Raw genomic sequence first — 25,689 nt, 5'->3', positions numbered from 1 at the left:
GGCAAAATCGCATTTAGAATCAAACCCCATACCCGCCAGATGCTTGAAGGGCTCAAACAAAACCTTGGGCTCACCAGGGATGCCACAGAGTCTGAGCTAGACCTGCCTTTGAGTGTGTCTCTGGTGGAGGAATGGATCATCAGGGGCCTGCTGCTGGGGCAGGGGTTCTGGATGCAGCAGACCTGGGTATAGCATAAGCACTCCTGGAAGAGGTCACTATTAACCCCACAATAGAGCCACCAGAACTTACACAAAACTGGGGAAACAGACTCTTGGAGGGCACAAAGAAAACCTTGTGTGCACCGGGACCCAAGAGAAAGAGCAGTGGCCCCAGAAGAGGCTGACTCAGACTTGCTGGTGAGTGTCCAGTCATCTCCAGTGGATGCCTGGGTTGGTGGCGGCTTGCTGCAGGGTCGGAGCACTGAGCAAACCAGTGTGTGCACAGGACCTTCTGAAGGAGGTCGCCATTATCTTCATTGCCTCCACCATGGTTTGGCCTCAGGTCAAACAACACAGCCCCACCCATCAACAGGAAATTGGATTAAAGATGTACTGGGTATGGCCCAGCCCATCAGAACAAGACCCAGTTTCCCCCTCAGTCAGTCTCTCCCATCAGGAAACTCCATAACCCTCTTATCCTTCTCCATCAGAGGGCAAACAGAATGAAAACCACAATCACAGAAAACTAATCACATGGACCACAGCCTTGTCTAACTCAATGAAACTACAAGCCATGCTGTATAGGGCCACCCAACACAAACGGGTCATGGTGGAGAGTTATAGAAAAACGTGCTCCACTGGAGAAGGAAATTGCAAACCACTTCAGTATTCTTGCCTTGAGAACCCCCAAAACACTTTCTTGTGTTTATTTTGTGTTTATCACAAAATGATGAACTCCCCAGGTCAGTAGGTCCCCAATATGCTACTAGAGATCAGTGGAGAAAAAGCTCAAAAAAGAATGAAGAGACAGAGCCAAAGCAAAACCACCACCGAGTTGTGGATGTGACTGGTGATGGAAGAAGAGTCCGAAGCTGTCAAGAGCAGTATTGCACAGGAACCTGGAATGTTAGGTCCATGAATCAAGGCAAATTGGAAGTGGTCAAATAGGAGATGGCAACAGTGAACATGGACATTTTAGCAATCAGTGAACTAAAATGGACTGTAATAGTGATTTAATTCAGATGAAGACTATATCTACTACCGTCATTAAGAATCCCTTAAAAGAAATGGGAGTAGCCCTCATAGTTAATAAGAGAGTCAGAAATGCAGTACTTGGTTGCAATCTCAAAAATGACAGAATGATCTCTGTTCACTTCCAAGGCAAACCATTCAATATCACACTAATCTAACTCTATGCCCCACCAGTAATGCTGAAGAAGCTGAAGCTGAATAGTTCCATGAAGACCTTTTAGAACTAACACCCAAAAAAGATGTCCTTTTCATTATAGGGGACTGGAATGCAAAAGTAGGGAGCAAAGAGACACCTAGTTTAACAGTATGTGAACCGTGAAGTTCCAGATGTTCAAGCTAGATTTAGAAAAGGCAGAGGAACCACAGATCAAATTACTGACATCTGTTGGATCATCGAAAAAGCAAGAGAGTTCCAGAAAAACATCTATTTCTGCTTTATTGACTATGTCAAATTCTTCAAAAGACGGGAATACCAGATGACCTGACCTACCTACCTCCTGAGAAATCTGTATGCAGGTCAAGAAGCAACAGTTAGAACTGGGCATGGAATGACAGACTGGTTCCAAATTGGGAAAGGAGTACGTCAAGGCAGTATATTGTCACTCTGCTTATTTAACTTACATGTGGAGTACATCATGAGAAATGCCAGGTTGGATGAAGCACAAGCTGGAATCAAGACTGCTGGGAGAAACATCAATAACCTCATTTATGCAGATGACACCACCCTTATGGCAGAAAGGAAAGAAGAACTAAAGAGCCTTTTGATGGATGTTTAAGAGGAGAGTGGAAAAGTTTGCTTTAAACTGAACATTCATAAAACTACGATCATGGCATCTGGTCCCATCACTTCATGGCATAGACGGGGAAACAATAGAAACAAGGAGAGTTTACTTTTTCGGGCTTCAAATTCACTGCAGATGGTGACTGCAGTCATGAAGTTAAAAGACGCTTGCTCCTTGGAAGAAAAGTTATGACCAACCAAGACAGCATATTAAAAAGCAAAGACATTACTTGGCCAACAAAAGTCCTTTCTAGTCAAAGCTATGGTTTTTCCAGTAGTCATGTATGGATGTGAGAGTTGGACTATAAAGAAAGCTGAGGACCAAAGAATTGATGCTTTAGAACTGTGGTGTTGGAGGAGACTCTTGAAGAGTCCCTTGAACTCCAAGGAGATCCAACCAATCCAGCCTAAAGGAAATCAGTCCTGAACGTTCATTGGAAGGAGAGATGCTAAAGCTGAAACTCCAATACTTTGGCCACCTGATGCAAAAAACTGACTCATTTGAAAAGACCCTGATGCTGGGGAAGATTGAAGGCAGAAGGAGCAAGGGACGATCGAGGATGAGACTGTTGGATGGTATTACCGACTCAATGGACATGAGTTTGAGCAAGCTCCAGGAGTTATTATTGGACAGGGAAGCCTGGCATGCTAGAGTCTATGGGATCACAAAGAATTAGACATGACTGAGAAACTGAACTAAACACCAAAATATTACACAGTCCTAAAAGCCAATTATGAGTTATTACACTGCTAATACATTCATAGAAGCCACCTCATGATATTTTACAAGATATTTACAAATTTATACTTAGTGAAATCCCATGCATCTAGAAAAACTAGATTTTTTAATGATTCCTTTACTGCTATTTACAATGTTGTCTTGTATGTTGTCATGCATTCCAATTAAGTACAACACTGTATAATTCAAAGGCAATAAAATCTTATATAAGACACATTTCCTTTGATTAAAATATATAATGTCCTATCAACAGTACAACTACAAATTATTACTTGACTTTTTTAATGTACAAAAATCTAAGGACTAAACAATGATTAAAATATAAAACTTTCTCTTAGATGAGAATCCAAAAATGAAAAAGTGCCATTTTAACTCTTGCTTTTCCATAATTCAGAAAGCAGAACCCTAAACAGCTCAAGAAATCCACAACAGCATCAATTTCACTGCTGAGATTTCTAAAGAAAACAATGGAACTTTACAATGAATTATTTACAAAATTATACTTTGTGAGACTCTACACATCTAGAAAGTCTAGATGTTAAAAATTAAAACCGTATACTATATATTAAAACCTGCCTATTTACAAAATTGTCTTGAATATTGTCATGCAACTGAGGGAACACATACAGAACTGTATATAGTTCCAAGAGGTAGTATAAAATTTCTTTGACAAAGTCATTTATTAATCTGAATGTTAAGAAGAAAAAACTAAAGACAAAAAATATAAGAAGGGTGAGTAGTTAGAGCACAGAGGCTTTTTAGGGCCATTACAATATGATGATGATTAATATATTTTTCCAAACCCAAGAATGTACAAGAGCAAGAGTTAATCATAATGTGTATAAACTACTGACACTGGGTGATTGTGTCAGTGTGGGGTCATCAATTTTAACAAATGTCCAACTCTCATAGGGGATTTGATAATGGAGGTGGATTTTCATACATGTACTAGGTTGATAATGGGGGGAATTATGCAAGTGTTCAGGCAGAGGGTACATGGGAAATCTGTGCCTTCCTCTCAATTTTTCTGTGAACCTGAAACTGCTCTTAATAAAAATAATATAAATGAAATATGTCAGGAATCTTGGTTTGAATTAGATATACCAAAAGAATTTACATGGTGTAAGTTTTAAATATACGTACTTGATACAACGGCCAATTCTCCTTCTATATGATAACAGGATAAATGTGTAACGTTGTCAGTGTTTCCACTTAGCAACCAAACTAGCGTATGATAAATTTTGCATAGCTCCAAAGGCCAGTTTGTCAACTTCATTGCTATGTTGATTTTAAAAGACAATAGTACTAACACATTTATAATGAAATAGTTATAAAATTAAACTTTTTAGATTCTCAGTATATTTAGAAATATTACATGTTTAAAACTAAATATTACTCTTGCTCCTTATTTACAAAATTGTTTTGGCTATTGCCATGTTAGCAAGTGAACACAAACATTTCTATAAAATTTTCTTTAGGAAACTGAATTGCATCAGGAACCTTAGCACATCTGGGAAAATATGTTACACCTACATGTCCCACAATTAGAGGTAAAATTATATAAGAAATGTCTGTATCTAGAAAGAACACATGTTTTTAACTGCATACACAGCATTCTAAAAGTCACTCAAGAACAGTGAGACTTAATGTACCATTCCATTTCTACAAGCATAAAGCTTATGTGCTATGACTTTTAGGTAAATATATATTCAAAACCATGACAGAAATTTCTGAACATCTAACATTATATGGTATAAAAAACAAAAATCTGATCACAGGTACACAACCACCTAATAAGACTGTCCCCCCCCAATACAGACTAGGTATAAACACATAATGGTCATGCAACACTTCTATTCATAATATATATTTTTCACCATTAGTTTAACATCAATATATTGATTCCATGTGTGTGTGTGTGTGTGTGTGTGTGTGTGTGTGTGTGTGCAGTTTTAGAACACATAGGAACTTATTAAAGAAGAGCTTGCCTGTTAGACAAGTGTGGAATGTGTCCTTACTCTGTTCTAATATTTAAAACTCGAAATTTAGATGGAAAGAAAAAATATACAAGTCTATGTATTTAAAAATATGAATGATGATTTCTACAGTCTTAACAAATAATGTCTAATGAAAAAAACCTCAAGAATAATAATAAAAATAATAAACATTATTTATAAATAATAATAAAACTCAAAATTCTAGCCTAATTCATCAAGATGCTCACTCTACTTTAAGATCAAACAATGACCGTAACTTTAACGTTTCAATGAAAAGGTATTCCAAAATTATTGACAGAAATTAAAAATATTTAATGAAATAGCATGTATCTGCAATATAGAAAGCAAAGTAACAAATCAATCCCTAGCAACCAAATATATCCCAAATACAAGTAGTTTAGCAATTCAATTTGTCAAAATAGTGTTTTTTACTTTTGTCTATCAGTTTGGTTCTCACAAAATACATGCCTACCAGGCAAATCCTATGTAGACATCATTTTAAAAAACTAACACTTGTCTACCACATATCTAGCAGCCACACAATATTCTCCAGCAATAAATAAAGCTCATAAACTAAAGCTTGCTATATCATCTGCCCTCTAACAACCCAAAGAACCTAAGACTAAAGCCAAATGATAACTGGCCCCCAAAATATTTCCATTCTATTACTTTCGGTATCACTAGTTTTATACACACATATGTGCATGTATTCATATGTGTTTATATGTCTACATAGAGATGTATATAAAAACATCCTTGCAAATCGAGGACTGAATGTTTAGAGCAAATGACTACATATTCTATTTTATTAACCACCATCTAAAAACATCCCTTAACTGCCCAATTATTTACTCAGATAGTCTGAAAACTAGGCAAAATTTTCACTCTCTGCATAGTTAATATTTTATAAAACATGCATAAATTATAGCTCACATGCCTAAAAACATATAACAATGCTATTATATATATATATAATATAAAAACATTCCTTTGATCAGCCAACTATTTAATGAACTCAGGTCTGATATACATACTATCACTAACATCACCCATAAAAACTTACATAATGTCTATATAACTATAAGTAAGTACTTTAAAACAATAATTCACTATTTTCATTAAAAGTCAAATGCCACTGGCAAATGAAAACTTTTCTAACCTATGCTGTTTTACCAAATGTGAATATTTCTCTAAGTTATATAAAGGGTTGTGTTCTTTTCTATACAAATATATCTGAAAAGCATAAAAGCAGTCCAGTGATGTTTCGACCATGATGAATCCTGTCATAAAATGATATATTTACATTGGATACTCCACACCATGTATTTCTCACAACCTAAAAGTTGTGTCTAACGGTCCAATGACCATACTGAGAGGCTGGAGAGAACACTTCTTTTGGCAAAAACAAAAGTATTTCTACCCTATTCGGCTGATATGCGTTTACAATGATATACACAATCACAAGTTAGACAAAAAATTTAACATCACTTATAACAAACCGTTTAACAACTTCTACCAGAAATGAACTAATGCTGATGGGCAGTTAGAATATTTATCAAATATATTTAGATTCCCAACATCTGATCATGGAGCAAAGTCTAGATGCTGTTTAAGCTCTTCATGCCTATGCATATACATACACAATCTTCCAAAACTCCCTATTCTCTGTCTCCTAAATTCAGCTTTTATTTGCCTAACACAAAGTGGTCTCGAAACTCCTCAGTAACCAACATGATATTCTAGTAACTGAAATGCCCAAAAAGTCAGCCATCTCTATGCATGATAGGATGGTAAAGCACAGTACTTTTTCTATCATGTAGAAAGCTATAAAAAAAAAAAAAAACCCACTCAACCCTGATTATGTAAGCGTTGAGAGGCTCTTCTCTTGTGCAAAAATTTCATCATGATAAGGCAATCTCATACCATAAAAACCTGTAACACAAAAGCCATTTACAGGATAATGTCGACATCCAGATAGAGCACCCTTAACAGAATTTCTTAGGTGACAGTTGAATACAGAACAATCTCTCTCACCCCAAAAAGCCATTGCAATAATCCAATCAAATGATTTCAAATGTATACATCATTCAGAGGTATTCTAACAATCCTTATTTCTATAATCATGTATTAAAAATAATTCTTCTATATATATTAACAAACTGTTAATATTTGCAACACACTGAGAAATGTCATGAAGCAATTATATTTGGTTATGTCATACACAGTATTTTTAAAATGCATATAAACAATAACTGTGCCTTCCTTTGCTTTTATGATATAGTAATATTAGACATTTTCGTGTCTTTCTCTTTTTGCCTGCCATAAATACAGAATTCTATACAGCTTACAAAATGTCCTCAGAATCCCTTTCTAAGTCTTTTCCAGAAGACAAATTTAACACATATTTTTAGAAACCTTAGGAAACAAGCTGCATTATCTTATATAAAAATAATATAGTGATGATTATAAATGTAGACCTATGTACTTGAATATTAGATTCCAAAAGATTAAGCAAAGAAAGAATACAATAAGCTCTTACATGCTGAATTTCATTCTCTTCATCTCCTAACATTCAATGAACAATTCATCATTCAGAGTATTTTATATCTCAATATCATTACCCAAACACAATTTTCCTAAGTATTTAAAAACATTCATAAGCTACAAATGTCAAATTAATTTATGGAATTAGATTTAGAGTTGCTTTAAAATCCAAGTAAGATTTGTTTATCATAAATGTACACAAATGCCATATATATAGGGCTTTCACTGGTAACTGTGATAATCCACAGCAAGGAAATTACTCTTCCTCACCAATCCAAAGACTGCTAATGAAATATAAATATTTCAGAACCAAGATGAAGTTCAGGCCAGTATTAAACTTATTTTGTCTATAATTCTGTAGACGGTAAAGCTTCTAACTGAAATCAAGAAGCACTGTCCTTCCCTTCCTAGTCTCATATTCCTATAGGGTTAGCTTATGTGTACTTCAGATTGTGCAGACTAGCCAATACTTGAAGTTTTACCCAGTTGAAATAATTTTCAATTCAGTAGACATCCTTCACATACTTGAATCTTGAAGAGAAATCTGGAATGAGAGTTGCTGTCCTGATGCTGTTGGATCAGGCAAATCAAGCTGATTCATGTCAATGTATGACAAAAACCACTACAATATTGTAAAGTAATTAGCCTCCAACTAATAAAAATAAATGAAAAAAAAAATACAGAGTTAAAGATCTAGAAAGTGTTCATACAGACGTGCCCTGGCCAAAGATGCTTTAAATTGGCAAGAGGTGTAGAATTCCTTATCAGTCCATAAGTAAAACTGCTCAGATACTCCAGAAAAATTTGCTCATCTATGTTAAAAAAAAAGTTTGCACAACTACCCTAAATCCATCCTGAGATGCACACTGTATCTTGCTGTGCAAAATATCTTGAGATTCTTGTGGACCAAAGGGTAAGAGAAAAGGAGTTTGAAATTTATGAATCCAAATGTTCAGTAACTAGAACTGGAAAATTTCCAACTTTCACAGAGGCAAAAAATACTCAAAATATTATCATTTTATATAAACCTTTGTCCTCTTTTCCGATTATTGCTTATTTTTAAAACTTCTGAAACATGTCAATTGCAGATTTATGAAGAACACGATGTGGTTTCATCATCTTTCTCAAAGATTGTTCTGGCCAACAGATAAATTAGAGAATCTGAAGCTGGCAGTTAGGGGACCAGTTAGAAGTTTCAGTATGAAAAGCAGCTCCAAAACAGCCATCTATATAACACAGTAGCTATTGTGCAAAAAAAGATTCTAAGTTTCTGGATGAAATCCTTGTCCATCTTTCTTAGGCTCCATTCATGTCCATGAATGACAGCCAATCACCTTCAAGTTGACATCATGTTTCAAATCTCTGTAAAACTGATAGTTAAATATACATTATTCAATGATTTTAAAAGGATGTTTATGAATTATTTCCTGCTTATTTGCCACTATTTTCTTTGAATTATCTGTACACGTGTTTGCAATTTTAAAAACAACTATTCAAAGTCTTTTCTTTTACAATGAGTTGTAGGATGATGTTTATGGCACATTATAAAAACCAAGAGAATAATCAATATATATTCTGCTAACCTAAATATAACAGATGCATTTTCACGTATCTTTATGTGTTCAAGTTACTCTGTTAGCCACTAATAAATAAACTCTGTTGTACCACAGCTACTGAGACAGTGCTCCAGAGCTCATGAGGGGCAATTCCAGCCTTCACACACCTAAAGCCTGTGCTCTGCAACAAGGGAAACCACTGCAATGAGAAGCCCAAGCACCACAAGAGCAGCCCCTGCTCGCCACAACTGGAGAAAGCCCAGGCACAGCACCAAAGACCCAGTGCAGCCATAAATAACAGATCTTAAAAAAAAGCCTTTTTTTTTTTTTTTTAAACACAGAAGTTTTATTCTCCAGTGAGCTAGACTGAAACAGGTAAAGGCATTCAGTAAGAGATACACACTTTTCTCTTCACCAAAGCCCCAAATCAGAATTTGGAACGTTCACATAAGTGAGCTTAAGATAGTACAGTATTACCCAGGGAATTCCCCGGCAGCCCAGCACTTGGGAGTCCACACTTCACTACTGAGGGCCTGGGTTCAATCTCTGGTCTGGGAACTAAGATCCCGTAAGATACAAGGCGCAGCCAGGGGCAGCGGGGAACTGTACTACACAATTCCCTGATCTTAGATTCCGGCTGGCACAATAAATTTTCTTACTGCTTGACTCAATCCTTACCAAAAAAATAATCAGAAAATAAATGTTAAACTGAAAGCCAAATTTCGCCTATAAGGCCACTTTTTGTACTTACCAATAATTAAGACAATAGTGTAACAAAAATTACTATCAAAAACCTATTAGATGCCAATTATTATTAGAGGCTTTGGTGAAAGAAAAGTCATAATGACACCAAGGCCTCCAGTGAACCATTAATGTTTCATTCTAATAAAGGAAGAATATTAGAAAAATTTATCTTTCCTATATTAGAAATATTTCCAATATAAAAAAAACCATCTTTCCAAAACCTGCCATGTTATAATCTTAGACAACAAAAACATTATTCTGCAACAAGACTTTCATAAGTTTCTTCTTTGTGACTTCAGCAATTTTGAGGGAGGGAATATTTGTATTGTTACTTTGACATCACTTAGGGCCATAATTCACTGTCTTGGTCAGAAAAACCGCTCAGTCTATTTAAAATTCAAAGCCAGTGTCCAGATAGGGTAAATCTTACACTAAAAATGTTAAGTAGTAGGTAGAAATTACCATGTCTAAGAAAACATACTACTCACTGATATCATTTCTATTATTAGAAATATTTCTTAAAACAGCTACCATTTGTTTGAAATTTTTATTTATTAGTCATTTGTATGACTGAAGAGCAGAAGTCACAGAAATAAGACTTCTTCATCTACCAATTAAGAAGCTGAAATAAGTATTCTGTAGCAATAAACCAGCAGCTCCCCTGTACTAACTGCCCCATGCACTGTTTGCAAAGATATACTGGCTGTGTGAATACCTGATGTTACTTATCAACATTCAAATGTAGAACAAGCAAACCTAGATTTCAAATAATGCTCTTCAAGTGAACCTCATCATCTTACTAAGCAACAAAGGTATGCTCACTCCTATGAACTCAAATTGCACTTACTTCCATTTTTGACAAAAAATGACTAAAATGTATCCCTATGGGTACCCTGCAAACTTCATGACAAAGTACTTGGCTTCTCTACAATAAATCCTGATATTTACTAAACAGCTATTCCCAGAGAGGAGCCAAACTAACTTACTGAGTATTAAGAGCATAACATTAGATATCAAATAGCCCTAGATTCTAATCTGTCACTAATACAAGTTAATATTCACCAAGTATCTAATAAAATTTTTAAAAACCAGTAATGGCATCTTTCTTAAGCATTTACTCTGTGATAGGCTTGGATCCCATTGATCAACTGCAGACAACTGAAGAGAAATATACTGTCCTTAAACACCAACATCCATGTGACATTACTTACCACACTCACTGCATTTCATAAAATATGTTCCATAAACACTCTTTCTGGACATCACTTAGACACCTAGAACTGGTTTCCAATGTTTGATCCAAGATGTGGTAGTTTCCTTTATTTCAATCTTGCTTCTGTCTTTGTTTCCACCTTGTCACATTCTGAGATCCACAGATGAGTTTCCATTTTTGCTTTGAACAGTGTGTGTGGTATACACACACACACACACACATATATATACATATATGTATATATATATGTGTGTGCACATATAAAAAAGGAAGAAAAAAGAAAATAATTACGAAAATCTATGAGAAGGAAACAAGGGAAGCCTGGAGAACCAGCACAAAGCGCAGTACGCCCCCGCCAACTCCAGCTATTTGGTTTCCGCATGTCAAGACAGCATCTTCTGCCAAGAGTAACGTTCTCTGAAAAGTCTACTGAGGCACATTGACTAGATTTCAGAGTGTCCTTTTAAGCTCAAAGTTTGAAATCACCATGTTCAGACAAGGTCCTATGTCATCATAAACCTAGCCAAGGCCTCTGCGATATGATCTTTTTTTTAAAAAAACAAGATTATTTTACCTGGTGTGGTTTGTTTCTTTCCTAAATGTAGTTAAGTAAGATTTTCAGCCTTGTTGCAGCATTACTGGGTAGGATCCACATTGACACATCAGAAAATTCAGTAACCACATTCTCTCTTTCTTTCAGAGTCATCAATTATGTGTGCAAAAAGGCACTGCATATGACTGAAAAAGGTTCAAGAAAAAAAAAAAATCCATGATAAGATGATTTGCTTTATCTAAGAAAATTCAAATTCTGGACATTTTTATATTTATGGTCCATCCCAAGGGAGTTAGAATGCAAAGATGAATAAAACAGAATCTGGCAATATATTATAAACTCAATAACATGTATCTGAACACTTCATAATACAATAGAGGTTTGTAACTGAATACTTGGTGAAATGATTAATCAGTCTTTTTTGATATTGTGTTTTTTTCTGGTCTTTGCAGGATTTTGAAAATTCTACCATTTTCACATAATCCCATAAGTTACTCCTGTAAGTAAAGATGAAAACCCTATATGCAAAACAGAAAAAGAGACACAGATGTACAGAACAGACTTTTGGATCCTGTGGGAGAAGGCGAGGGTGGGATGTTCTGAGAGAATAGCATTGAAACAAGTATACTATCAAGGGTGAAACTGATCACCAGCCCAGGTTGGATGCATGAGACAAGTGCTCAGGGCTGGTGCACTGGGAAGACCCAGAGGGATGGGATGGGGAGGGAGGCGGGAGGGGGGATCAGATGGGGAACACATGGAAATCCATGGCTGATTCACGTCAATGTATGGCAAAAATCCACTATAATATTGTAAAGTAATTAGCCTCCAACTAATAAAAACATATGAAAAAACATTTTTTTAAATTCAGCTCAGTTAAAAAAAAAAAAAAAAACATGAGTTTTGTTTACAAAAGTTAAAAATTTTTTATCTCACTTAAATGTGGAATCTAAAGAATCTGAACACTAGAATGGTGATTGCTGCCAGGGGCTTAGCGGGTAGAAGAAATGAGGAGAGGCTGATCAAAGGTAATAAACTTTAAATTACATGATGAATAAATTCTAAGGATCTAATGTACAGCATGGTGACTACAGTTAATATATGATACACTTAAAATCTGCTATGACAAATTTTACATATAGATCTTAAATGTTCTTACTACCAAAAAAGTAACTCCGTAAGGCAATAGATGTGCTAACTCATCTTACTGTGGTAATCTTCTCACAGTATATACATTTTACAAGACATCATGCTGTGTACTTTAAAATTATACAATGCTATTTATTACTAATATATCAATGAAGTTGGGAAAAATTACAAGACTTCTAAAATTAAACATAATTACATGAGTGAGTACCAATGAGTCTATGGAAGCAGGGAACTATGTCACATCTGACATGCTTCTATACCAAGTCCAGTTTCCCTATCACATAAGCACAGAATACCACAAACAACTCAAAACCAGAAAGGCAGTATAATTATTATATTCCAAATTCTTACTTCAATTTTAAAAAGTCCCAGAATTCTACTGAAAACTGTAAACCACAATAAAAATATATATTGCCATACAATATGTATATCTTTACAGAGCCACAGTGAATGTAATGTGAACATTAAATTACATTAAATTACAGTAAATGTGAACAGGAAATCAAGAAGTTGTTGTCCAACTATGTTTTAGGTGAAACATGCACTCATTCAAATGCAGGTATGTAGGAGAAACTCTTAGGGACACCAAGTATTTACTTCCATGAGTGTCTGAAAACTGACTATGTTGGTATTATTAGTATGCGACCGCAAAAGAACTCTGTAGAAGCAGATCTAGCAATCCACAACAAAATATCCATACTTCTTTTACACCAAGTTTTCTTAGTATGTATTCTACAATGAAGAGCTTTCAAAAAAACAATTCAAGTTCTAAGCAGAGAAAAATACTATTATCACCAAGCAAAAATAATGGAAGTAAGCTTTTTGCATAATCTAGGGTTCTTGCCATTCACTTCTAACTTTCAAAAGAGGCCACCTTTAGTTAATATGAGAGAACAGGCCATCTTCAAATATGCATATCGAAAGGCTATGCACACCAGCAGACCTATACAAGGATGAGTATTTTCCTTCCAAAGACATAAAACAGTACCACAAATTATTTAAAGCTGATCCAGAGAGCAGGCTTCTCAGAAAATAAGACTCTTTACATACTTTTTCTTCTAAAAAATGAGGGTTGTATATCTGTCATATATATCAGGGTCAATTTTCTCCTAAGAGAATGGTTTTGACTGCAGCGATCCAAATGCCTGGGGCTCTGTTAATCACAAAGTTTCTTTGTAACATTCACAAACTCTAAAAAAATTATCACACATATTATAAAATCTCATAAACCAAGGAAGGCTTGGCTGCTTTTGTTCCTTACCTGAAAGCGGCCATTAATCTTAAAAATTACTTTGGGATAGATCATATAAAGTTGGGGCCAGCACTTGTGGTCATTTTGAATGCCCTTCTTCTTCCAGAGACTATTACTTGAAAGGCCATGATTTAAAAGCTGGAAAAGGTGACACAGATATAATCTCTGCTGATAAAATCAAAGCAGAAGACAAATTAGTCTACAAGTCTTAAATTATTAAGGAGTCATTACCAATCTTGAACTGTGGTGTTTTACAAGCTAAATTCCTACAGTCAGTAAGGACTCATTTACTGTCTAGTTGAAACATTAGCCATAAAACCTAAAACCTCCATCCAACCTCTTCTTTTTAAGAGATTTCACTGTTCCATATCAACTCTAACTAGACCTAGATATTTTGACATTTGTTAATTATTTAACTGGAAGATGTTGTCTACTTCTCTGAACTTCCCATACTCACTAAATGATGCAGCTGGATATGACTGTAACTGGTATCTAACAGAGTCAACTAGGTTCTTCCCTGGTAGTCCAGTGGTTAAGACACCATGCTTCCAATGTAGGGGGTGTGCATCTGATCCTTGGTCAGGGAACTAAGATCCTACATGCTGCACAGTGCAGCCAAAAAGGAAAATTTAAAGGAAGTGTCAGTCATATCTTAAGTAACACAACTGGTCTCAATATTCAATCTCCCCAGTTTCCAGGACCCATACTCTACCACTCATTTAAAAATTTGTAAATACTTACTCACTGGTAGGGAAGGATGATTATTCCAGGATCATGTCATCTCTCTGACCAGACAGGCACAAGGGCACTATGTCCAAAACGCTCATCAACTGAAGCAAGCTTGCAAGGAAGGTAGAACTTTCCTATTTCAAACACTTTGATTGAAGAAACCAAAATCTAATTCAGTATCAGTTTCCTTCTATAGATGGCTGTACAAGGCACCACATCCCTACTTTCCTTCAAGTATATGTGGCACGGTAAAGTAGAGGGGACAGTATAAAGTTTATTATGTGATACCAGCCAGTGTACAAAGTCAAAGTTGTGAAGCTAAAACACGTATCACAACCGTTTTACCGTAAGATATAAAGACAAAATTATTTAAATGAGTTGGTTAACAGGATTTACCTCATCCATAATAACTTCAAGACTAGAAAAATCCCAATCTTAACTCTCACCTAAACATCAAAAGGCAAAAAATGTACAACAGTACCTCACAGTTTAATTGCTCTATGCATTTATTAGCTAATATTAATGGAACAGAGGGGACAAAAGCTCACAAACATTTCACACATTTCACAAGCTGCATTGCAGGACAAAAAGTGACTAAGAAGGATCAACAGTATCCTAGGGTCTTGGTGGACGCATTCCTGGGGGAGGTGGACCTTGAAAAGAAAAAGCAAAATTCCATGAGATCATAAAAAAATAGACAAACATAAATATTCAGGGGCCTGGCTAGTACCACTGAGAAAATTATTAATACTCACTCACCTCTTATCCCTGGTGGAGGGGGTCTCATTCCTGGAGGGGGCATGCCTATTGGCGTCCCACGAGTAGGAGGAAGCCCAATTGGTGGGCCCATGGGTGGTCTCATACCAGGTGGAGGAGCCATAATTCCTAGAAAGAAAAATGGCAGAAAAAAAAAAGGCACATAATCAGCTAAGATGGTAGCATTAAGCACAAGATAACAGTTAAAGAAATAAGTCAGGTACTAGGTAAAGAGTTGAACAAATTTCTCCTTGACCATTGCTACGGCAGACCATCCCAATTCACGCTTTTCATTAAAAATCAATGGCCAAAGTGAAAACATACTCCAAGTGCCTAGGTAGGGAGTTAGGCTGGGCCTTAACACAGTATCTTCTTAAAGAGTGCTTTTGGTCGTGACTTTTTTTCACAGATCCACGTCTGTGTCTAAGAACCAAATCATTTCACAACTCTTTTTAGAACCACATTCTCCATCGATTGCTTACCTGGAGGTGGGGTTGCTCGACCAACAGGTGTAGGTGCAGTCCCCCGTCCCGGTGGATACTGAGTTGGGGCTCCGGCGATGCTGGCAGTAGCAGCAACTGCAGCAGCTGCTACAGTGCCTCTTCCCTGGGGGGTCATTACCTGAGAAAGAGTGCACAGACAGGCAGCAAATGTAAACACTTCCTCCCAGCATTCAAATATAGAAAATAAAAGGCTGGCCATGCATTATCTATTAAACACAAAGTAATTATAGCAAGTCTGCACTTCTCCCATTTTTCTCATTTAAAAGTATCCTGGCAGAACCAACCACCACTATCACACTCGGCTTTAAAGTGAACACGCCCGCTTTTAGCCTCAGCAGCCCTCTGCATTCTCAACTCTGGTTCATCTATCCGTATTCCTCTGCGCTCATCAACAGTGCTGAGTTACAGCCATCATGGGGGTTTGATAATGTGTATTTGTCCCTCTCTTCCCTCTACAGCATATACTGCTTTACACAGTACAGGATGTTCACTCAGTTTTTTCAATCTCCTCAGTATCAGATTCCAGGCACTTTCTCTCAATAACAAAAATTTCTCCTGGCTCCTCACCTGTTGTGATGGCCCCCCAACCCCTCGGACAGGGCCTGCTAACCCAGCAGGAGCCTGGGGAATCGGAACACCGGCTGGAACGCCTCTGCCAGCGGCCCTGCCAACCCCAGGGCCCCCTGCAGCTCCAGCAAGTGGCACCCGAGCAATGCCAGTCTGAAACAAAAAAATACACATATAGCTTGAAATCACATTTATGAAAGCCATCTACCAAAAATCATTCCTAAATAATTACCTCTTTCCAACATTTTCCCATATCACCTATCTTATATGAGGTTCTATATTCAAAACAGCATCAAGAGAAGCATCCTACAGATTAGATGTACACTAGTCAAATTGGGAGTCCATATATTTTCACAATCCTATCAAGAGAAAACAAATTAGTAACTCCTACCCATAACTAAATTGTAGTCAGCACATAGAATCACTCATTAGAATTGCTTAATTTCCCATTATAGATAAACAAGAACTTATATCAAGTGCCAGGAACATTTTGAAAAAGGTATAATGTACTTTGTCTCTGTTGTACGCTCATTTAGCAAATAATTCAAATAATGGGATTCCCTCCCACATTAATGTTCTGTCCTGTCCTACATCTTTCTTACATCTTTAGGGGGTGGTCCCTCCACAGTCATGGAAACCAAGTTCTCCCCACGCAACAACACCAGACCCAAAACTCGCTTTTCTTCACGCTCTGGCTGCTTAGCATTCTTTGGCCTATAAATAGGAACAAAATTTTAGTATGATAAGTTATGGATCGACTAACATTTTTATAGATCATTATGTATCAAGACATTAATCCATGCCCAGATACTCATGCTCAGTTGTGACAAAAACAAAGAAAACTGGACTCGATATATAAAGGTGAGCTCTTTTCCTACCATACATCAAACTTCCAGAATATTCCCTCAATGTTATACTATAGCGAAACTAATTTCTTCTTTGTGAAACACAGATGCAAATAACATTGCTAAGATTCTTTTAATAGTTGTTGCTATTGTTCAGCTGGGAAGTCATGTCCGACACTGCGACCCCAGGAACTGCAGCACAACATGCTTTCCTATCTTTCACTGTCTCCCAGAGTTTGTTCAAACTCATGTCCATTGAGTCAGTGATATCATCCAGTCATCTCATCCTGTCACCTCCTTCTCCTCCTGCCCTCAAGTCTTTTCCAGCATAAGGGTCTTTACTGACAGCAAAACTTGGAATTTTATCTTTTTCCTTCCAGTTTTACTGACATATAATTGACAAACCGTACCGTGTTAAGTTTAAGGTGTATAGCATGACTGACTTACTTCATGAAATGACTGCCACAATAATTTCAGTGGACCTCCAACATGTCTTACAGATACAAAAGAAAAAAAATGTTTTTCCTTGTGATGAAACTCTTTTAACAACGTTCATATATAACATACAGCACTGTTAATCTCATTTCTCATGCTGTGCATTACATCCCTTGTACCTAATTATCTTAAAAATGGAAGTTCATAATTTTTAACCACTTTCATCCAATTCACCCCACCACGTCCTGCCTCTGGCACCCACAAATTTGATCTCTTTTTCTGAGTTTGTTTTTGAAGTATAATTGACACTACATTATTTTCTAATGCACTGCATAGTAATTCAATTATTTCTATTATAAAGGGATCATTATAAAGTGATCAACACTGGCTAAGACTTTGAAGATAGGCAACATTGAAACTTTTCATGTTAAGATAGGATTTAAATCATTTTTAACTAAATAAGTAAATATTGATGACAGACAACTGAAATAAGGATAAGAACAGCAACAGGCAATGACAGCCTAATAGCAGACACCTGCTTATTCCTAGACTTACCACATGCTATATTACCATGGGAAGTGGCTTCCCAGGTCATGCTAGTGGTAAAGAACCCATCTGTCAATGCATGAGACATAAGAGACGTGGGTCTGAGTCCTGGAAGATGGCAACTCACTCGTGTTCTTGTCAGGAGAGTCTCATGTACAGAGCAGCCTGGCAGGCTATAGTCCATGAGGTGGCAAAGAGTTGGACACAACCAAAGTGACTGAGTATGCATGCATATAATCAGGGGCTATCTTTTTGAAAACTTTTTGAACCTCTGTTAGTCTTATTTCCTCATGTGTCGGCAGCAAAATTCATACAGCTTCTACCATATAATATAGATAGTGCCTTATTTAGGTGAAATTACCCCTAAAACTTACTGAAGAATGAGACATAAACTAAGGATATACCTAAAGCACTCTCAATTGTCTTTAGTATTTATCAAAGTTGTAATTTAAAATCCTTTTCAGTAAAAATGTAGATTATTTAAACAAAACCTTACCACTGATCATTAACTTAGCATTCATCATCTCGAATTTCTGAAATAATGCAACTTCATGTGCAGGACGAAAATTAAGAATAAATAAAAATGGAAGGACAAGGAATATGTTATGGATTCTATTAAGATTTGAGAAGAATAGACATGTATAGCAGTCAGGCAAAACTCATCATCACCTTTCTCTTCATACAGAAAATTCTAAGTGAAATGGTCAAATTAAATTTTTGGACAATGTATCATCAACTGTGGGAACAGAAGAAAATGAAGCCAATGGTCAATGTAAATTCTGCCCCTAGATAAGAGCCTGAAACAAAACCATTCTGAACATCTAGAGATACTACAAGCACTGCCCCAAATACTCTGAATGAAAAGTCAATAGAGTATAATGCCTCTGGGATCTCCCAAGTGCCATGCTGTTATTGTTAAAGGAAGTTCTTCAAACACAGGTGCAAAAAGGGTAGTGGCGTAGGTAAGGCACAAGCACATGGTCATTTCTGGAGAAAGAGCATGGACAAACCCCCAAAACAAATAAGCAAGGGAGGTTAGAGGCTGATGCCAAATAAACACTGACCACGTGAGTTCAGACAAAACAAGGGGCAGGCAAAGAGGCTGGCTAAACTGCTAGACCAGGCCTGAACTATTCTATTCTCATTTCAACTCCTCAACCATGAAGAGTAATTGTGACTCTTACGATTCCTTCGATCTCAATTTTATAAATAAATATAAATTGTTATTCTAAGAGTAGCATTCAGCTTTTTTTCTCAGTTTTAGTTCATAATTGTAGTTTCAAAATTAAAATAGCAGTGTGGATACAGTGACTCTAATACTGGGAGATTCACCCAATTCAGAGATGAGACCAGGACAGGACTGCCATTTTTCCTGCCTCCTTCAGCAGGTACCCTAACTACTTACTTTACCCTCATTTACTGTTCTGCCTCTCCCTCAGGACCCCACTGCCCAAACCCAAAGCGGCCTTACTTGATCTTCCTGAACTCATCACAATCACAGAGGATCAAGTTCATATGCTTGTCAAAAGCCTTAAAGGTGCCAATGAAGATACGACCATCTTGCAGAATACATCTCATCCTATAGTCAATGTGCTGCAGCATCTTGCTACTCTTTCCCACAGTCTGGAAGGAGTAAAAAAAGAGTTAGTCATCACTTTGTCTGCAGCTACTTTCTAACCCATTCCTATTTCTTCCCTACTCCTATACCAATCCAAATTTGGCTGCTTTCTTAAGAAAAACATCATGCAGTCAATCTTGTTTCTTATCTTTAGGATACTAAATTTGGACCCAGGACCACTTATACTCCCCTATAGAATGGTCTACTTTTCAGAATCCCTATGTAGTTTTCCACTGCCCTAAATATATGACATCCCCAATAGAATGCCAAACCCAGTTCTCCCTTTTAGCGTACCATCATTCTAAACTCTGTCCTTTCCCAATTTGAATCCCAAATCTCACTCTCCTACAGAGTACTTGATCCTGAGGACTATTTCTTTTCCCACTAGACACCCAGACAATTGGTGGGAAATTCTTATCTCCATCAAAAACTTTGCAGTTTCTATCAACCCAATGTAAACACAATGTATTATTTTTCAGTTCTCTTTTAAAGGCCTCTATCCTAGCTTACACCCCACCTCTTGTATCATTCAGAACTTTCATCAGTGTTCCTCAAACTTTTAATTTTTTTTAAAAGGTGCTACTAAGGCATCTTTTAAAAAGATTTTCATCCCAAGTGACCACTCCACTGAAATTTTAATATGCAGAAATACTATTTACATACTGTGGACCTCTGGAAGACCCCAAACCACTGTAAAAATCTAAGATTCTTTCTCATTCCTCAAAAACTAATTTTCAGTTCCTTTGGATATCCTTCCCATTAAGAATGTATGTTCTTGGTTACCTAAACTTAAACAGAACCACAAAATGGATCAGGATGCTGTATCTCTCTAGACTGCTTTCCTTTGTACCAATCAAGCCTCAAAGACCTCCATTTTTCTTCCCCACTGATTCCAAGCCTGTTCCTCGGCTGTGGTTTTGCTGGACCATCCATTTTCAAAGTAGACTTTTCAATCTATTGAAATATGACCTCTTGAGTCCCTCATCCGCAGGTGATCCCTCACCACTGTAAATATGACCAAAAATTCTCTTTTGTTTTTCTTCACAATGCAAGATCTCTATAACAGGACAACATACATAGGTTTTCTCCAGTTTTTATTCAATGCAATGAGGTATCATCACTATAGATTAATTCCTTATTAAAAACCCAACACCCCACACTCTGGAAATCCAACATATTGAGAGAGTAGCTTCTCTCCCCTCGACCCTAATGAACATCTTACCATGATTGCTGTTCCACCAAATTCAATATCCACAGGAAAGTTTCAGGATCCTTAAGACCTAAGGGAAGGCTACAGATAAAGGTATGACGCAGGTTCTCTTACAAACAATGCAAGCTGAGGCAGAAGCTTCAAATAGTAGATGGAGCCTGCAGAGGAAAGCACGATCAAGCTGCACCACATCTACCATGGTTTAAACAGGCAGAAAATCTTGCATGAAAAGTACTATTTGACATAGTCAAAATCACCCCCTTTCACTCTTATACCCACCAATTAAACACCAAACTTCACTATTTGATCACCTTATCTCCCATTTTTTGCACACCTATAAGTTATCAGTTTGTTGAATATAATTTTACACAGAAATTCTTAAAAGTTTCAAAAATAAGCTTAATTTTCTATTAATATTCCCAAAATGTAGTATTCTCTTTTTCCATCCTTATTTTAAGGTGTTTGATTCTCTGGTCACAAATTAATACCAAGTAACCTCAACATTTTGGTATTCCTAAGTTTCTCCATTTGAATTCCTCGAGTTAGCCCAGATTTTGCCCCTTGGCTAAACCACCTAAATGCTTTCAACCTCAATGTTACCTCCCCACACCAAGCCAAAGTCCCTTCAGAATAATGCTAGGAAATCTCTCTTCACTAATAATGTAATATATTATCACGTACCTGCTTAAGATGTCCTTTGTTAAAAGGCGACATACAACTACTGAATGCTTATATGTATGTACAGTCAACTTTCTTAGTAATCAAAGAAACAAGCATTAGAATACTATGTCCCCCTGGTATTCTTAAGAAAATGCTTCTAATAAGTATGAACCAAACCCAGCCAAAACTAGTAAGTGGTCTCAAACTGATAATTATATTTAAAAAGTAAACACACACATTATGTTCTTTATGAGTGGAAATTTGGTTTTACATATAAAAGTAACTCAGTATCATAAACAAAATCTAGTATAATTGTACTTTCAACAATGCAAACATTTCAAGTAAGATTGTTGTCTCCATTGTTTTCAGTACAGAAGATTTACAAACAGTAAGCTGGTTAAGTAATTTACAATCATCTGTTTTCTTATGTGAAAATAAAATCATTTAAATAGTGGTTAAGATCTATGGCATCATCAAAAAAAGAATGGTGTGTAAAACTATAATAGATTAGAAGAGAGTTTAATGAAATTATACAAATAATTCAATAAGGATGGTAAAATGTAGAGGCAGTATTTCCCTACAATTAGCAAAATTTGGTGTCAGTTCAATACATTTTAAAGAGAACTTGGAGGGTATTAGGTTTTCTAAATAAAAAATAAAATAAAATGACCATTACTCAGAATCTCTCTCCCAAGCTTTGTTCTCCACATGCAGACTGTCATGCATCCTTTGTGCAGCTTTTTCTGTAAGTCAATCCTACCCTCAATAAATGTAGTTTTTTCTTTTCCAATCTGGATTCATTCCTTTTTCTTCTCGGACTGCTATGGCTAGGTCTTTCAAAACTATGTTGAATGATAGTGATAAGAGTGGTAAGAGTGAATAATAGTGGTGAGCGTGGACTCATCTTATTCCTGAATTTAAAGGAAATGCTTTCAGTTTTTCACCACTGATGATAACGTTTGCTCTGAGTTGGTCATATATGGCCTTTATTTTGTTGAGGTATGTTCCCTCTATGCCTACTCTTTGGTGAGTTTTTATCATAAATGGGTGTTTAATTTTGTAAAAGGCTTTCTCTGCATCTACTGAGATGATCATGTGGTTTTTATCTTTCAATTTGTTAGTATGGTGAATCATATTGACTGATTTCTGTATACTGAAGAATCCTTACATCCCTAGATAAAGCCCACTGTTGGATTCTGTTTGCTAGCACATAGTTGAGGATTTTTTCATCTATGTTCATCAGTAATTGGCCTGTAATTTCCTTTTTTGTGGCATCTTTGTCTGATTTTGGTAACAGGGTGATGGTAGGAGACTTAAAATATCCCACTCACACCAATGGACATATCATCCAGACAGAAAATCAATAAGGAAACACAAGTTTTAACTGATACAATGGATCACTTGGACCTAATTGATATCTATAGCATTTCATCCAAAAAAAATAGACTTCACTTTTTTCTCAAGTGCACATGGAACATTCTCCAGGATAGATCACATCCTGGGCCAGAAATCAAACCCTTGGTAAATTTTAAAAAGTTGAAATCATTTCAAGCATCTTTTCTGATAAGGCTGTAAGATTAGGTATCAACTACATGAAAAGTACTATAAAAAACACAAACATATGGAGGTTAAACAACATGCTTCTGAATAACCAATAGATCACTAAAGAAATCAAAAAGGAAATCAAAATATATCTAGAAACAAATGACAATGAAAGCACAACTCAAAATCTATTGGATGCAATAAAAGCAGTACTAAGAGGGAAATCTATAGATATACAAGCCTACCTCAAGAAAAAAGAGACATCAAATAAACAACCTAACGTTACACCTAAAGTCAACTAGTAAAAGAACAACAACAAAAAAAACCCAAAGCTAGTAGAAGGAAAGAAGTCACAAAGATCAGAGAAGAAACAAATGAAAAAGAAATGGAGACTATAGCAAAATTCATTGCAAAGCTGGTTATGTGAGAAGATAAAACTGATGATCCCATCAAGAACAAAAGGGAGAAGACTCAAATCAATAAAATTAAAAATGAAAAAGGAGAAGTTACGACAACACAGAAATACAAAGGATCATAAGAGAATAGTATGAGCAATTACATGCCAATAAAATGAACAAGTTGGAAGAAATGGAACCAATTCTTGGAAAAGTATAACCTTCCAAACCCAAACCAAGAAGAAACAGAAAATATGAACAGACCAATCACAAGCATGTAAATTGAAACTGTAATAAACAATCTTCCAACAAACAAAAGCCCAAGGCCAGATGGCTTCTCAGGCAAATTCTATCAAAAGTTTAGAGAACACCTATCCTGCTCAAACTCTTCCAGAAAATTGCAGAGGAAGGAAAACTCCCAAATAAATGAACTTTTAATCTAAATTCACATGAAAAGTTTCAGGCCTATAATTTAAATGTTCTGAATTCTGACAGGATTCTCTATATAAAAGCAGTCTGTAAATTCAGGAAACCTTGGTATATGTTTGAACCACTAGCAATTTCCATTTTTATGATGGTATAGCTAAGATTTAAGATCTTCAGCAATCCATGGAGACAGAAAGTAAGTTAAGTGGTTATCTGAAATAGGGGGTGGAGTTGGGGAATGCATTAAATGGCACGAAGGGATCTTATTCGGGCAACCGAAAACCCTAAAAGGACGTGTGGCAATGGCTGTAACGGCAACCTGCTTATAACTGGGCAAATTCTATGGTATATAAAACATACACCAATAAAGCTGTTCTTATACAATAAATTGTCTGAACCGTCAAATCTTCAGAGTTTCTAAGATTACATTTAATATTGCCATTAGTGCCTCCAAAGAACAAAAGCAGCTGAATGTTCAATAAGACAGTATTCTTGGCGCTTATTCCCAAATGGAGATATGCTACTAGACAATGAGCCACAGACAGTGATTACCAGGGGAAAAAAAACAGGACTGTATATGACTTTTCAAAATTTCACTTATAGGAAAGAAATGTAATCACAGAAAGGTTTCTGAAATAAAGATTAATATAATAGGCTTTCCTGGTGGTTCAGACAGTAAAGAATCTGCCTGCAATGCAGGAGGCCTCCGTTCGATCCCTGCATCAGGAAGATCCCCTGGAGAAGGGTATCACTACCCATTCCAGTATTCTTGACTGAAGAATTCCATGGATATAGCAGCTCAGTGGGCAATAGTCCATGGGGTCGCAGAGTCATACATGACTGAGCAACTAATGCTTTCACTTTTCAGTGGGAATCAGTATTAAATGTGCATTTAAGGTGGAAATTTGTAGTCAGTCACCTCTCCAATGAAACTTTATAATTCAGAGACAGGGATTTTACCTTCAATGCCAAAAGACTTCAGAGTCCAGATTTCCCAAATCAGACCCATTCCAAATGTTTTATCCTGCTTGGCACTTCAGTGAACACATACCAAACCAGGTTCATACAGCTTAGCTATAGATCAACAAATGCAAACAAAGATTTCCTGGTATAGTGGATCAGAACACATAAGGAAGCCAGTCAGGCCTGTATCTGTCCATCTAACCTGCCTGAGGTTCGAAACTCCTCCCACACCCACTATGTTGTTACCATGTATAAAAATGCATCTGGGGATTTGAGTCATGGACTAAAGAACTGGGGACATAAATATGTAATATGTATAAAATAATCCATATAAATAGGAGATAACATTTCACATTAGGGGTTGACTAATTGGAGAGGTTAAGAATGGGCTTCTCTTAATGAGATGGACTTGAAATGTCTCTCATTCCTAAATTAAGCATACTATAATTAAGAATCCTTGTGAGGGAAAGGAGATATATTACTCTGTAGAATGATCAAATGTTGTCTCCACAGCAAAGAACAAAATGCTTTAAGAGGGAAAAAAACAAGAGCAGCAATGTTACAATGCACTAAGGAATTAGCAGTTACCATAAATTTCCTGGTGAAAGTGGACATAAACAAATAAATGGTCCGGGGGCCTGACTATATCCTGGGACTTCTCAGGAAGAAGCGTTCTCAAACTTGAAAACGGTGGACTTTGAAATGATTCAACTACGTAAATATGTAAAGCTTCCTTAAATCAAAAGATCTGATGGTCAGACTTGGCCAAATAACA

The 25,689-nt window shown here is 36.4% G+C and overlaps 1 protein-coding gene and 1 non-coding gene across 5 annotated transcripts in view; both read right to left on the bottom strand.

Moving 5' to 3' along the window:
* Positions 1-2,329: 2,329 nt before the first annotated feature.
* SNRPN (small nuclear ribonucleoprotein polypeptide N) overlaps positions 2,330-25,689 on the bottom strand; it is a 26,400-nt gene continuing 3,040 nt past the window's right edge. The window contains exons 2-11 of one of the 4 annotated variants that reach the window (XM_061158542.1): positions 20,941-21,086; positions 19,572-19,723; positions 16,877-16,988; positions 16,275-16,427; positions 15,687-15,825; positions 15,208-15,333; positions 14,461-15,101; positions 13,729-14,321; positions 10,764-11,503; positions 2,330-8,622 (exon numbers count right to left, since the gene is read on the bottom strand). In XM_061158542.1, coding sequence (XP_061014525.1) covers positions 15,064-15,101; positions 15,208-15,333; positions 15,687-15,825; positions 16,275-16,427; positions 16,877-16,988; positions 19,572-19,723; positions 20,941-20,943 — 723 coding nt within the window. In that variant the 5' untranslated portion in view covers positions 20,944-21,086 and the 3' untranslated portion in view covers positions 2,330-8,622; positions 10,764-11,503; positions 13,729-14,321; positions 14,461-15,063. Of the gene's footprint in view, positions 8,623-10,763; positions 11,504-13,728; positions 15,102-15,207; positions 15,334-15,686; positions 15,826-16,274; positions 16,428-16,876; positions 16,989-19,571; positions 19,724-20,940; positions 21,087-25,689 lie in introns of all 4 variants that reach the window. The other 3 variants (XM_061158543.1, XM_061158541.1, XM_061158544.1) reach the window with 3 other exon arrangements.
* On the bottom strand, positions 11,212-11,285 carry LOC133068735 (small nucleolar RNA SNORD107). Its single transcript, XR_009695686.1, has one exon. It is a non-coding gene; the product is annotated as a small nucleolar RNA SNORD107 (small nucleolar RNA).

This window comes from Dama dama, chromosome 13 (genome assembly GCF_033118175.1).
Source record: "Dama dama isolate Ldn47 chromosome 13, ASM3311817v1, whole genome shotgun sequence".
NCBI classification, from domain to species: domain Eukaryota; kingdom Metazoa; phylum Chordata; class Mammalia; order Artiodactyla; family Cervidae; genus Dama; species Dama dama.
This window is presented reverse-complemented; position numbering and strand designations above follow the sequence as displayed.